Source organism: Hylobates moloch, unplaced genomic scaffold, assembly GCF_009828535.3.
Source record: "Hylobates moloch isolate HMO894 unplaced genomic scaffold, HMol_V3 SCAFFOLD_2, whole genome shotgun sequence".
Taxonomy (NCBI): Eukaryota; Metazoa; Chordata; class Mammalia; order Primates; family Hylobatidae; genus Hylobates; species Hylobates moloch.
The window spans coordinates 67,737,314-67,752,797 of NW_026652277.1; the positions used below are offsets into that span (position 1 = coordinate 67,737,314).

Below are 15,484 nucleotides of genomic sequence, written 5' to 3' on the forward strand. Positions count from 1 at the left end.
TTGTTCTGACCAATTATTTCTGTTGCAATAAAATTAGAAATTTAGCTTTCAGAGAGACAGGGTGGGAAAATTTAGTAAAAATGTGAAAAGGAAATGGATTTAAAAATGACTTTTCCTAAAATTGTTCTCTAGTACTACAGATCAACAAAGATGACGTAACTGCCCTGCATTGTAAAGTGGTATGCCTTATCCAGAATGCAAGTTTCAAGGAAGCTTTGAATGTCATCAATACTCACACCAAAGTGTTAGCCAAGTAAGTGATTCAGTTAGTTGCTTATACCGTTATTAGAAACACTTACTATAGCTATAATCTCTTCCATGTTTTTTTCCCAACTATTTGCTGATTTTTATTAACTTTTTTCCTTCCTTTTTTTTTTCCCTTTTGCTTGTCAATAATATTTCTGAAACTGGAAGGAATACTAGTAACTTCTGTTTTTTTCAGCCTTAGAGAGCCTTTTTTTTTTTTTTTTTTTTTACCACTGTGTTTCCTTTGAACCACTAAGGAGGTGAACCATAGAGAGTCGTGGGGCATAATTATGAGTCCTTGGAGGATATAGGGAGAATAACACAGTCGAAGTTTCTTTACTGTTATACCTAGGCTCCAAAAAAATATGTGTTGAAATTAAGTTTGAAGCATATTAATGGGATACTGGTTTACAAGGTGCAGAACAATATATATTATACTTCCTTTTACAAGAGGAAGAGGATACAAAAATTTATATATGCATTTGCCTGTATTTGCAAAACAGTATAAAGAGAAATAATGAATAAATAGTCATTTGTGGGAGGCCTAAGAGGGCGGATCACGAGGTCAGGGGTTTGAGACCAGACCGGCCAATATGGTGAAACCCCGTCTCTACTGAAGATACAAAAAATTAGCTGGGTATGGTGGTGTGCACCTATATTCCCAGTTACTTGGGAAGCTGAGGCAGGAGAATCGCTTGAACCCAGGAGGCGGAGGCTGCAGTAAGCTGAGATCGCACCATTGCACTCCAGCCTGGGTGACAGGGGATACTCCATCTCAAAAAAAAAAAAAAAAAAGTCATTTGTAGGAGGTAATAGGAACAGGTTAGATTTGAGTAGCAGTGGGAATAAAGCCTCTTAGTGTATTTTTTTTTCTTTTTATATTTGAGGCATATAAATGTGTTAGAGATTAAAAATTAATTGTAAACTTTATTAAAAATAAAAGGGAAATAGAGGTGATGCTGCTTTTCTCCTATTAAATATGTTTGCTAAAATTCAGTTTCTTGATTTCGGGCTATTTTTGAGAAAAGAGACATTTTCAAAAACATTTTGTCAATGAGTCTTGGATAAAAGTATAATTTTTTTTTTTCCTTTTTTTGGAGGAGTCTTGCTCTGTCGCCCATGCTGGTGGAACCTCCACCTTCCGGGTTCAAGTGATTCTCCTGCCTCACCCTCCCAAGTAGCTGTGATTACAGATGTGCACCACCACGCCCAGCTAATTTTTGTAATTTTAGTAGAGACAGGGTTTTGCTGTGTTGGCCAGGCTGGTCTCGAACTCCTCACCTCAAGTGATCTGCCCACCTTGGCTTCCCAAAGTGCTGGGATTATAGGCATGAGCCACCACACATGGCTCAAAAATAAATTTTTTGTTAGGTAAGTAAATAAAGGACATTAGCCTTTGCTTTGTGAAATATTTTTCCTCGTGGATTATGGTTGAAACATCAACAATGAGGTATCACATTAATGTAGATGAATTTTTAAGTGTGTGTATGTTAGTAGTGTTTACCAGTTGTTTGATTACAAGTACTTCTTTTAAGATTTCTAGTTACTGTTTCTTTGCTAATCATTTGTTTCTTAAACAAGTTTAAAGAAGCATTATATGGCTTATTGTTTTGTTAATGAATTTAAGAAACTTCTAAAACAACCCATTTAACAGCCTTCAGATTATCTTTGTATCTAAGACAATTACTTATTTAGCAGATTAATGATTTCCTTCTTAAATGTTTATTTCAAAAGGCCAATAATTTTAATAACAATATCCATGAAAGAGAGGCTAGGGAAATTGATATATGCTTAATTATATGTTTGATTGATATACATTTACAGGCTATCTGATATTTACATAAGTCTCTAACCTTTGTCAGTTTTCTCATCTGTTATCAGGACTATATCCAGGCTTAGAGTGGTGTTGTATATAATGGGTGCATTGCATTGTTAGGTAATAATCAGATACTGGTTTTTTTCCTTCTTCAGTAACTCTCTCTCCTTTGAAAAGGCATATTGCGAGTACAGGCTGAACAGAATTGAGAATGCCTTGAAGACAATAGAAAGTGCCAACCAGCAGACAGACAAACTGAAGGAGCTTTATGGACAAGTGGTAATTACTCCTTTTAAATACATGTTGACAGTGATACTGAGTGAGCATGACTACCTCTAGCAAGGAGCAGGGTTGAGGAAACCCAGCCCATCCTGATGCTCCACAAAACTGGCCACCAAACCAGTCCTTGAGGTTTGAACATAATTCCTCTTCTTGATCTTCATACAAACAGTTGCATATATAATGTGCTATGAACAAATGACTTCCTCAGGTAATTAGAAAATCAAAGAAAATGAACTAATCTATTTAATTTTGACTTTTGAGTTAGAAAGATGAAGCACATTGAGCTTGTATACTTAAACAGATTTGAAGTACTATTTCACTGATATTTTACTCTAAGGATATCATGATAGATAAGAATTTAGATGATTCTAGCCCATGAAATCGTGAAAATATTTTAAAGTATTTTGAGACATAAAATTAAGCCTAATGTAAAATAGGGCTGTTAATGACAAGAGGACAGAAATGTGTATATTATAGCTAGCAAAACCCTCTTAAAGTTTTTCTTTTTTCTTTTTTTTTAAATGGAGTCTCGTTCTGTTGCCCAGGCTGGAGTGCAGTGGCACTATCTCGGCTCACTGCAGTCTCTGACTTCCAGGTTCAAGCGATTCTCCTGCCTCAGCCTCCCAAGTAGCTGTGATTACAGGCATGCGCCAACTCGCCCAGCTAATTTTTTTATTTTTTAGTAGAGACAGGGTTATGCCATGTTGCCGAGGCTTGTCTCAAACTCCTGGCCTCAAGTGATTTGCCTGCCTTGACCTCTCAAAGTACTGGGATTACGGGTGTAAGCCACCATATCTGGCCTCCTCTGAAAGACTTTTAAATGTCAATTTAGGGCAAATAATGTTGTGTTGAATGTATTGTCCTCAGGAGGTAGTATGGATTTAATAATACAAATGAATTGAAGAAAAATTTGGACAAATTCATGGATTGTAGGTCTATAAAAACTTTTAAGGTAAACTGGATAACTTTAGGGTAAATTCCAGCATTTTGAGGTTAAGGACATCAACCTGTGTCATGCATAATGGACTAATTGACCTAGAGTGGCAGTTGTTATTCTTTGAGCACAACTTGAATGAAATCAGTAGGAATTCTATTGTGTCTGCTTGAGACTCACCTGTGTGATAGCTGGTTTCTGAGAAAGATACAACGAATATTATAGGGAACTCCTAGGAAACATTAAGTATTTTTCTTAACATTTAATTTTGTTCCTATTTTAGTAATCATTTTGTGTTGTGGAAAAATATTTTCATTGTAATTTTAGATCTAGGTAACAGGGTTACCTAGACCTATAGAAAAGTGTTCTTTCACAACCTATTTAGGCACTTTACTAACTTCAAGAAGAAAGGTAAAGAAAATCACTTTTCGCACTTGGGGAGGCCAAGGCGGGCGGATCATGAGGTCAGGAGATCGAGACCATCCTAGCTAACATGGTGAAACCCCGTCTCTACTAAAAAATACAAAAAATTAGCCAGGCGTGGTGGCGGGTGCCTGTAGTCCCAGCTACTCGGGAGGCTGAGGCAGGAGAATGGCATGCACCTGGGAGGCGGAGCTTGCAGTGAGCCGAGATCGCGCCACTGCACTCCAGCCTGGGTGACAGAGCGAGACTCCGTCTCAAAAAAAAAAAAAATCACTTTTCTGGGTCAGGTGCGGTGGCTCACGCCTGTAATCCCAGCACTTTGGGAGGCCGAGGCGGGTGGATCCCTTGAGGTTGGGAGTTCGAGACCAGCCTGACCATGGAGAAACCCCATCTCTACTAAAAATACAAAATTAGCCAGGCATGGTGGCGCACGTCTGTAATCCCAGCTACTCGGGAGGCTGAGGCAGGAGAATCTCTTGAACCTGGGAGGTGGAGGTTGCAGTGAGGCAAGATCACACCATTGCACTCCAGTCTAGGCAACAAGAGCGAAACTCCGTCTCAAAAAAAAAAAAAAAAAAAGAAAAGGAAGAAAGAAAATGACTTTTCTCAACTGAATCCTGCCTACAGAACCACCATATAGTGAAAATTCATTTTAAAAATATTTTTGAAAAGTAATTTATTTGAAAGTATGACTAGTACATGGAACTATTTAAAAATTATAAAACATAAACAGTTGATTGTTCACGTTATGCCGAACTAGGAATCCTACTTAGTGGTTCCAAAAAAGGTTTGCATGATATTAAAGACATAACACCATATTTGTCTCTGATTTTTTACTTGCTATTTATTATTCAGTTATACCGTTTGGAACGCTATGATGAATGCTTAGCAGTTTATAGAGATCTCGTCCGAAACTCCCAAGATGATTATGATGAGGAGAGGAAAACAAATCTTTCAGCAGTTGTTGCAGCTCAAAGCAATTGGGAAAAAGTGGTTCCAGTGAGTATCCTTGTGGTGTACCCATGCAGTCATAAAGTATTATTCATGTTTAGTATTTAACTGGTATTTTGTCCCCTGACAGGGGAACTTGGGCCTCCAGGAAGGCACACATGAGCTGTGCTACAACACTGCATGTGCACTGATAGGCCAAGGCCAGCTGAACCAGGCCATGAAAATCCTACAAAAAGCTGAAGGTTGGAAGTTTGTTAAACTTACCTGTAAATATAATGTGCATATAACTTTGTAGAGTATCTTCTAAAATTGCATTTGACTTCTGTGGAATTATTAAATGGAAGTTATCGATGCAGTGACAATTTCTCCAAGTTCCTGTAGTCTTTTTTTTTTTTTTTTTTTTAATGGAGTAGGACAGAATCTTACCCTGTCGCCCAGGCTGGAGTGCAATGGCACGATCTTGGCTCACTGCAACCTCTGTCTCCCAAGTTCAAGCAATTCTCCTGCCTCAGCCTCCCGAGTAGCTGGGATTATAGGTGCACGCCACCACACCCGGCTAATTTTTGTATGTTTAGTAGAAATGGGGTTTCACCATGTTGGCCAGGCTGACCTCGAACTCCTGGCCTCAAGTGATCCACCCTCCTTGGCCTTTCAAAGTGCTGGGATTACCAGCACTTTCTCTTTTTGACCATATCTTGCCTATATTTCTAATCCCTAAGCCAGACTATTAGTCTGTTTCCAACCATACCGAACCTTAACTTTTGAATTTTGAGGAGCAGGTTTTGAACAAGTTACTGTGAATGTTATGTGTAGATTAAGTGAGTTAATCAATGTCAACCATTCACAATAATACATGCCATCATGGCATATAGTATAAGCTTTCAGTAAATATTTGTTACCATTATTATTGTTGTTAAACAGGTATTCAAGTAATAACATGGTGTGCCTATTTGTATACACACACATACACTACATTTATGTATTGATAGCACCATTCAAGCACTTTTTTTTTTTTTTTTGAGACGGAGTCTTGCCCTGTTGCCCAGGCTGGAGTGCAATGGCACAATGTCGGCTCACTGCAACCTCCACCTCCCAGGTTCAAATAATTCTCCTGCCTCAGCCTCCCGAGTAGCTGGGATTACAGGCGCCCACCACCACACCCAGCTAATTTTTGTATTTTTAGTAGAGACAGGGTTTCACCATGTTGGCCAGGCTGGTCTCGAACTCCTGACCTCGTGATCCACCTGCCTCAGCCTCCCAAAGTGCTAGGATTACAGGCATGAGCCACCACGCCCGGCCTCAAGCACGTTTTAACTCCATTTGGTATGTTTCTGTATATAATATTTGCATGCTTTGAAGCTTTTTTGTTGGGGGTCGGGCAGGGGAGGAACAGAGTCTTGCTCTGTCGCCCAGGTTGGAATGCAGTGGCGAGAACTTGGCTCACTTCACTCTCCGCCTCCCAGGTTCAAGCAATTCTCGTGCCTCAGCCTCCCAAGTAGCTGGGATCACAGGCGTATGCCAGAAATGCCCAACTAATTTTTGTATTTTCAGTAGAGATGGTTTTCGCCATGTTGGCCAGGCTAGTCTCAAATTCCTGTCATCAAGTGATCTGCCTGCCTTGGCCTCCTAAAGTGCTGGGATTACAGCCATGAGCCACTGTGCCCAGCTGAAGCTTTTAATTAAGAAAAAAATTAATTTATTAGAGAACTGTGTCTAGTATTAACATGTGAAACATTTTGACTTTGCTTGTGCATACATTTTTCCCTGGAAGCTATAAAAGTGATGTAGGTACTGCAGTGATCACTAGGGTGGAAAAAAAGGTGAAACAAAGTCTGTTTTACTGTTAAGTATTAGGGGTTAAAATGAGATCAAAGTTTTACTGTTAAATGTTGAAAGTTAAAATTTAAGAACAAAGGTTAGAGCATCATGAGAAGAAAAATCTGTTTAAGAATTATAATTTTTTTTGGCTGAGTGCAGTGGCTTACGCCTGTAATCCCAGCACTTTTGGGAGGCTGAGGCAGGAGGATTGCTTGAGCCTAGCAGTTCAAGACCAGTCTGGGTAACATAGTAAGCCCTCGTTTTTACAAAAAAAAAAAAATATATACATATATGTGGCCGATTGTGGTGGTGCACACCTGTATTCCCAGCTACTCCAGTGGCTAAGGCAGCAGGGCCTAGGAGGGCCTAGGAGGTTGAGGCTCGAGTGAGCTGAAATCATACCACTGTATTCCAGCCTGGGTGACAGAGTGAGACCCTGTCTCCAAAAAAAAAAAAAGAATTACAATTTCCTGACCTCAAGTGAACTACCCACCTTGACCTCCCAAAGTGCTGGGATTACAAATGTGAGCCACTGCACCCGGCAGAATTATAATTTCTTGATCATACCCAATGAAGAACATTCTCATATATTGTGGGTTTGAGTGTAAGAGTAATACAGACTTTTCAGTGAGCAGTTTGGTGATGTGTAGCAGATTTTAAATTTACCTACCCTTTGATCCAATAATTTCACTTCTAGAAACTTGAGGAAATGATTAGATAAATTTACGTATCTGTCTGTGTGAATATTCATTGAAGGGATATTCGTAAGAACAGAAATTTAGAAACAGCATGAAGTTCTGTACTATTAAAGGATTGGCTAAGTTTTACCATAATCATAAAGTAATTACAGTCACTATAACCAATAACATTAAAAAAGATACAGTAATGTAGATCTATGTTTATTGTAACAGAAAGATATCCACAGGATATTGAATGGGGAAAGGAGGTTTCAAAATAGTATGCACAGTGTCTTACTTTTCATTTTAAAATGCAGCTGTGCATTTACATAAAACTAAGTCAGGTATGGTGGCTCACAGCTATAGTCCCAGCTGTTTGGGAGGCAGAGGTGGGAGGATCACTTGAGCCCAGAATTTCAAGGCTGCAGAGAGCTATATGATTAAGCCACTGCACTCCAGCCTGGGCAACAGAGTGAGACTCCCAACTTTAAAAACAAACAAAAAAATATTAAAAAACTAAATAACTGAAATGCTAGTAGTGTTTATCTCTGGGTGGTAGGATTATTTATTTTTGTACTTTTCTATAATAGATTTTTTGCAATTAATATTTACTACATTTGTATTTTTTAATGCACTTCACAAATATTTTTAGCATAGACACAACAAATGAAAGAAAAGTGCTAGGAAAGTCAAGAGACTGATAATATATATGTAGTATATTTGATGCTAATGTAAATTTCACAATTGCGTGTTACTACGATTATCTTGGAATCTTCTGCTTAGGAATTTAGATCTTGCTCTTTGAAATAGTGAAAGAAATGGAATTTACCCAGCAATACTACTTTTAAAACAATTTTTCTCCTGTAGATCTTTGCCGCCGTTCATTATCAGAAGACACTGTAAGTATTCCGTCATTGTTAAACCTAAATTTTACACTTCTGACTATGATAAATTACTGAGGCTTCATTGTACTGTTTATTGACTTTTTTTAGAAGATGGCAATTCATTAAGTAGGAATCACGCTAGAAACCACCCTCTTGTGTCAGTTATTTGATGAAGTCTACTAGAATGAGAAATCACAATACAAAAAATTTTGACGTAACCTTAAGCACTTGATGATACATTTATATAATGTAAATTTATTCCCCCATTTTAGGATGTAGGACTAAGGTCTTTGAGGATTGGTCTGCTCCTAGGAGTTCCATGTGTATTTCTTATGTAGTGACATAATTCAACATTCCCAATTTACACTTTAGGTTTTTCTTTTTAAGTGTAACAATATCTTAAATACAGTTGGTAAGCACTTTCATTATAGAGTCCTTATGTTTTTTTTGTTTGTTTTTTACCAATCTCTTACCATTTTTTGGCTCACAACTAATTAGACAATAATTTTCTTTAGGAATTTACCTCTCCCGTATCTTTCTGAGTATTCAACATGATTATGATTTACATTGAAATAGTCTCTTTTCGCATTCATAGTTCTCTCCTTTTTTTTTGAGACAGGATCTTGCTGTTTCACCCAGGCTGGATTGCTGTGGTATGATTATAGGTCACTGTAACCTCAAACTCCTGGGCTCAAGCAGTCCTCTCACCACAGCCTCCTGAGTAGCACCACTATGCCCAGCTAATTATTTTCTTCTTTGTAGAGATGGGGGTCTCGCTGTGTTGACAAGTTTGGCTTATCTCAAACTCCAGGCCTCAAGCGACCCTCCCGCCTCAGCCTCCTAAAGCACTGAGATTACAGGCGTGAACCACCATGCCCAGCCCACAGTTCTTCTAATATTTTTAAGTTTTATCATTTCCTCATCAAACACAACTGCATAATGGGTTTGGAAACAAACATATCTGACTCCTGGTCAGCAGATACTCACCAGGTGAGAGCAGGAGTGTTGGGTCATTAAAGGAATGTTGTCTCCTAGTTTTGAGTATTCATTGTACAGCCTGTTCAGAAGGAAAGGAGAAATGTGGATTAATCTGGAGCATCGGTTAAGAGAGCTACTACTTTAATTGCAGAATTTGTTCAATTATAGGATTAAAGTACAGAATTAGTTCCAGCTTTTGAAGTTTTTTCTTACGGTGTTAATTGGAATTTTCTAGTTTTTGAGGTAGAGTTATGGTAGAATAGAGAGAAAAGCATTTTTAAATGTGATTTTTATGAGAAAATTATGTTTCCAGAATTTAGGGGTATCATTATAAAAAGATATATTTCCATGCTTGTTTTTTACTTACGTTTTTTAATTCTTGGGCTTTAGAGGATGATAATGATCAATAAATGGTATTCCTAAACTTGTTACCATGTTCTTCTAGGATCTTTTTGCCTTTTCTTTTTTTTTTTTTTTTTTACTTTAGATACTTCTTAGAAGTTGAAGTCTTTTTGCTGTTTTCACTTAAACTTCTCTCTTGCTGGCAGTTTCTAAAGAACTGACTCTAAGGGAAAATTTCTGAAATTGTATGTCTTCAGGATTGTATCTCTTGTGAATGTTTGGGTCATTTGGAAAATATGTAGATCAGTTTGGAAAATTTATATGGGAAAAATATTTCTTTCTCTTAGGATGGGACTGAGGAAGACCCACAGGCAGAATTGGCCATCATTCATGGTCAGATGGCTTATATTCTGCAGCTTCAGGGTCGAACAGAGGAGGCTTTGCAACTTTACAATCAAATAATAAAACTAAAGTGAGTTATTAAAAGGAAGTATCTTTTATGGGGGGTGGGGTTCTTTTTAAAGGTTTATTTGATTTTGACTGTTGCTTGTTGTTCACAGACCAACAGATGTGGGATTACTAGCTGTAATTGCAAATAACATCATTACCATTAACAAGGTATGGAATATTCGTGGCTTTCCATAGATGTATTTTACCCTGAAAGCTCATCACCCTAGTTTTAGTTTTGTTCTAGGATAGGGTAAGTGTTCTTTTTAACATGATGAAAAGAGTCCAGTTGTAGCAAAATCACAATGGAGGGTATTACTTAACTCTCCTAATGATAATGATGCTGCAAGGTATACTCGAGTAATAAAACTTTTTGTAGTAGATCCTAGACTTTAAGATCCTCCCCTTTTCCCAGCATCTAATAGTATAGAGACTCTCTCTTTGTAAGAGATATAAATTATTGGGGCTTTTAAACTTTAAGTATATGCGTGTTTTATATGATTTCTTCATCTATGGAATCTGAATGTGAAAGTGTTCTTTATGTAATTTTTTCTCGGGTTTTCTTTCTTTAGGGGGTATGGACAGGTGCTCTTTCTTCTCCCCCACACCCCATCCCATGTAAAATATTACAAATATATATATAAGCACTCTTAACTTAGAGGACTGTACTAATGTCATTAGCCACCATTAGGAACACTCTTTTTTTTTGTTTTGTTTTTTTTGAGACCGAGTCTTGCTCTGTCGCCCGGGCTGGAGTGCAGTGGCACGATCTCAGCTCACTGCAACCTCCGCCTCCCGGGTTCACGCCATTCTCCTGCCTCAGCCTCCCGAGTAGCTGGGACTACAGGCGCCCGCCACCACGCCTGGCTAATTTTTTTTTGTATTTTTAGTAGAGACGAGGTTTCACCATGGTCTCGATCTACCGACCTCCTGATCCACCCACCTCAGCCTCCCAAAGTGCTGGGATTACAGGTGTGAGCCACTGCCCGGCCAGGAACACTCTAATGGAAAAAGCTTTATTTTTCTTTCTTTTTTTTTGTTTTTTTTTTGTTTTTTTTTTTCTAGACTGTCACCCAGGCTGGAGGGCAGTGGTGCAGACATGACTCACTGTAGCCTCAGGCGATCCTCCCAAGTAGCTGGGACCACAGGCACACACCACCGTGCCTGGTTAATTAAAAAAAAAAAAAAAAAAAATCTGTAGAGACAGAGTCTTGCCATGTTGCCCAGGCTGGTCTTTAAACTCCTGGGCTCAAGAAATCCTCCTACCTCAGCCTCCCAAATTGCTGGGATTCCAGGGGTGAGCCACCACACCCAGCCTGGAAAAACATTTCAAGGTCACATTTGAAATCCAAGTCAGTGGAAAGTAAGAAAAGTAACATTTGAACATATTATTTATCTTGATATACCATGTGATTTTTCAAGTACCACCTTATTTCTTCCTCTCAATAATCTTTTTAGGTGGTAGTCCTTATCTCTGTAGGAGTATAATCTGAGACTAAAAGTAGTTAAGTAATTTGTATAAGGTCATAGCCTACTTCATAAGAGGAAAAACTTGGATTCAGATTCTAGTTTCTGACTTCAGAGCTTTCCCCTTCTACTACTTAGTGGTACTTCTCTCCTGTGGCAGAAATGTAATGTATCCTTGGATGTAGATAATGGCATTAAAAGGGGTAGTAATCATGGGAGGTTGCTGTTGGCCATTGGTATGGTATAGATTTCCAAACATTGATACTAGCCTTTGAATCTTGGCAAAAATATATACCTGTCTATGTTTATGAATTTTGAAATGCTTGTCAGGACAAATTTTTTTTTTCCCCCAAGATGGAGTCTTTCTCTGTTGCCCAGGCTGGAGTGCAGTGGCACGATCTCGGCTTACTGCAGCTCCTCCTCCCGGGTTCAAGTGATTCTCGTGCCTCAGCCACCCGAGTAGCTAGGACTACAGTCACGTGCCACCACACCTGGCTAATTTTTGTATTTTTAGTAGAGATGGGGTTTCACCATGTTGGGCAGGCTGGTCTCAAACTCCTGATCTCAAGTGATCCTCCTGCCTCAGCGTCCCAAAGTGTTGGGATTATAGGCATGAGCCACCACACCCAGCCAGGACAAATTCTTTTTATCTGACATACATAATTGTAGGGGAAGAGAGCATGTGAGATACTAAATATCTCAGTCTGAACGTAACTTATACACAACTTTCTTCAGTCAATGGGTATTTCCGACTTTTTCAAAATAATGCTGGATGCAATAGGTAATGAAAAATACAAAGCATCATCACATAGTTTAAAATCTCATTCTGGTGTTGAAAAAAATTGTTCATGTTTAAAGTTTTTGTCTGTATACTTTATAACTGTATATTTAATACCACATTTGGTGAACAGAAGGATCTCTGGTTTGGCAAGTTTGAGCTGACCCTTGAAGGAGGACTATGGTTTGAAGGTTAAGCAACAGCATAAAAAAATGTTCATATGAAGAAATATTTATGATTTTAGGGGAAAAGTGAGGAAACAGAAGAGGGTATGTATTTGCTGGATAGTTTAAAAAGTAGATTAGATTGAACTATATCAGGGCCTTGGAAATCAAGTTTAAGAAAAGCCTGGCAGTGACATGCACAATTAACTGAAGTATTAAAATAGTGACATGACAGAACCAGCTAGAAAATACAGTTTCTTTAGGATTGATTTATATGAAAGGCAGTTTCTTGCTGTACATTAAAATAGTTTCAAATGGGTTTGGAGCTCGACAGTAAGAAAAAGTAGAATTTATTTTAGATTTTTTCGCTTCCTTTTAGTCTTTAAACTGGTAGAAGACCTGGTTTAAAAAAGCACAGTGGTATCATGTATTTGCAAGTAAATACATTGTTTTAGAAAGCTAGAGTATTGTGCACATAGTAGATACTCAGAGGCTCAGTTTGTGCTTCTCAGGATGCAATCGGTGTGACTTAGTTTTCTCCCTTTTTTTGGAGATGTATGTGACTTTCAGTAATTCTTAATAGGACTTTCTTTGGGCAGATAACACTGTGCCCCCACATGGGAATTTTAGAAATTGAGCTTCTTTATGCTTTTGCTTGGTTAAGAAGAAGGGGCTTTAGGAAAGGAAAAACAGTAGATATGTTACATGAGTATTTTCTGCTAAAAAAAAAAAAAGGGTTCAAAAGTGGTACAGATGTGTTTCTGAGGTTTCATGATTGCCTTAGAGAGTCACTACAGGCATACCTCATTTTATTGTGCTTTACTTTATTACACTTTGTAAGTTTTTCACATATTGAAGGTTTGTGGCAACTCTGTTGAGCATGTCTGTTGGCTCCTTTTTTTTTTTTTTTTAGATGGAGTCTCGCTGTCTTGCCCAGGCTGGAGTGCAGTGGTGGGATCTTGGCTCACTGCAACCTCCCAGGTTCAAGCAATGCTCCTGCCTCAGCCTCCCGAGTAGCTGGGACTAGCGTGTGCCACCACACCCAGCTGATTTTTGTATTTTTATAGAGACGGGGGTTTCACCATGTTGGCCAGGCTGGTCTCGAACTCCTGGCCTCAGGTGATCCACCCACCTCTGCCTCCCAAAGTGCTGGGATTACAGGCATGAGACACTGTGCCTGGCCATGTTGGTATCATTTTTTTTTAACAGCGTGTGTCCGTTTCATATCTCTGTATCAGTATTTTTTAGCATTGAAGTATTTTAAATAAAGATATGTACTGGGCTGGGCACAGTGGCTCATGCCTGTAATCCCAGGGCTTTGGGAGGCCCAGTTGGAGCAAATCACGAGGTCAGGAGATCGAGACCATCCCGGCTAACACAGTGAAACCCCATCTCTACTAAAAATACAAAAAAAAAAAAATTAGCCAGGCGTGGTGGCAGGCACCTGTAGTCCCAGCTACTCGGGAGGCTGAGGCAGGAGAATGGCGTGAACCCATGAGGCGGAGCTGGTAGTGAGCTGAGACTGTGCCACTGCACTCCAGCCTGGGTGACAGAGCAAGACTCTGTCTCAAAAAAAAAAAAAAAGGTATGTACTTGTTTTCAGACGTAATACTGTTGCACATTTAATAGACAACAATATAGTGTAAACATAGCTTTTATATGCACTGGGAAACCAAAAAATTTGTGACTCCTTCTATTGTAATACTTGCTTTATTACAGTGGTTTGGAACCAAACCCGAAATATCTCCAAGATATTTCTGTATTTTGAAGAGGAGTGAGTTACTTTTTATTTATCATCTAAATTCTAGAGGGCATAGCTTGTAGAAATTGCCAAGTTAAGTATTTTTGTAGTCCTAATACACTGCAATTTGTGCTGTCCCTTTTTTTCCTTCAAAAAGCTCAAAACAAGCAATTAATAGTGGAAAAATAAAACAGAAATCTTGTTCTCCATTTCTTTAAAGCAGTTCACTTGTTAAGCCTTTTTATACCTAGGAAGCCTCCTTTGAGAAGGCTCTAAAAGGAGTGGGGGTAGATTCTGGGATAACTATATGTACACAAGTAGATTTGAATTGCAGAGATTCAAAAAGATTTGAATTACTTCTGTGAATCAAGACAAATTTATATGCATCTTATTAGCTTAGGCACCCCAATCAGGTAGATACATTCAAGCTCTCTTGCTGTATTTATATAAAGTTAATAAAAAAAGGAATAAGTTGAAATCTGAGATTCTGTTAATGGTGGATAAACTTTTCTTTGTTAGGACCAAAATGTCTTTGACTCCAAGAAGAAAGTGAAATTAACCAATGCGGAAGGAGTAGAGTTTAAACTTTCCAAGAAACAACTACAAGCTATAGAATTTAACAAAGCTTTACTTGCTATGTACACAAACCAGGTGGGTAATTACCTTTGGTGTCATGGCTAAACCTTTTGTAATACGGTATGTCAGGAGTAATAGGGATATTAGTCTAATCCGTTTATAGTTTTTGTTTGTATTTTGTCTTCAACTCATAAATATATTTTTTTCCTTCCTCAAAATATTATATGTATTATTGGCTGGGCACAATGGCTCACGCCTGTAATCCTAGCACTTTGGGAGGTTGAAGTGGGCGGATTGCCTGAGTTCAAGCGTTCGAGACCACCCTGAGCAACATGGCAAAACCTTGTCTCTACATGGTGCTGTATACATGTAGTCCCACCTACTCTGGAGACTGAGGCACAAGAATTGTTTGCAGTGAGCTGAGATTGTGCCACTTCACTCCAGCCTGGGCAACAGAGAGAGACTGTTTCCAAAAAGAAAAAAAAAAAAAAAGAAAGAATGTTATATGTCATAGATTTTATTTATTAAACAAGTAATTTGCCCAATTTCTTATAGGGGTGTGGGGTTGACACCTTTTAAGGGGAAGAAAACAGTATTCACACCTTTAAATGAGATAACTTTCTCATTACCTTATTTCTAATCTGAATTAAGGTAAAATCATCAAAGATGCTAGCCATGATTATAGATTTAAGACCTATCTTTCATTTTTGCTGTGTATAATCACATCAAGTTATAAATGTTAAGGAGGTCAATTCTAACTCCAGTAAGCATTCTAATTCTAATTTTGTACTCTTTTAGAGCAGAAGTTTTCGTGGGAGAGAGAGAAGCAGTAATTTTTTTTTTTTTTTTTTGAGACAGTCTCGCTCTGTCGCCCAGGCTAGAGTGCAGTGGTGCCATCTAGGCTCACTGCAACCTCCGCTTCCCGGGTTCACGCCATTCTCCTGCCTCACCCTCCCCAGC

General features: G+C 38.6%; 1 protein-coding gene across 2 annotated transcripts in view; it reads left to right on the top strand.

Annotated features, from left to right (window-relative positions):
- Window positions 1-15,484, top strand: part of SRP72 (signal recognition particle 72) — a 36,175-nt gene that overhangs the window by 1,899 nt on the left and 18,792 nt on the right. For both annotated transcript variants that reach the window (XM_032151510.2, XM_058434457.1), the window contains exons 2-9: window positions 133-253; window positions 2,218-2,341; window positions 4,557-4,700; window positions 4,783-4,894; window positions 8,015-8,046; window positions 9,699-9,823; window positions 9,912-9,969; window positions 14,468-14,599. In XM_032151510.2, coding sequence (XP_032007401.1) covers window positions 133-253; window positions 2,218-2,341; window positions 4,557-4,700; window positions 4,783-4,894; window positions 8,015-8,046; window positions 9,699-9,823; window positions 9,912-9,969; window positions 14,468-14,599 — 848 coding nt within the window. The remainder of the gene's footprint in view (window positions 1-132; window positions 254-2,217; window positions 2,342-4,556; window positions 4,701-4,782; window positions 4,895-8,014; window positions 8,047-9,698; window positions 9,824-9,911; window positions 9,970-14,467; window positions 14,600-15,484) is intronic.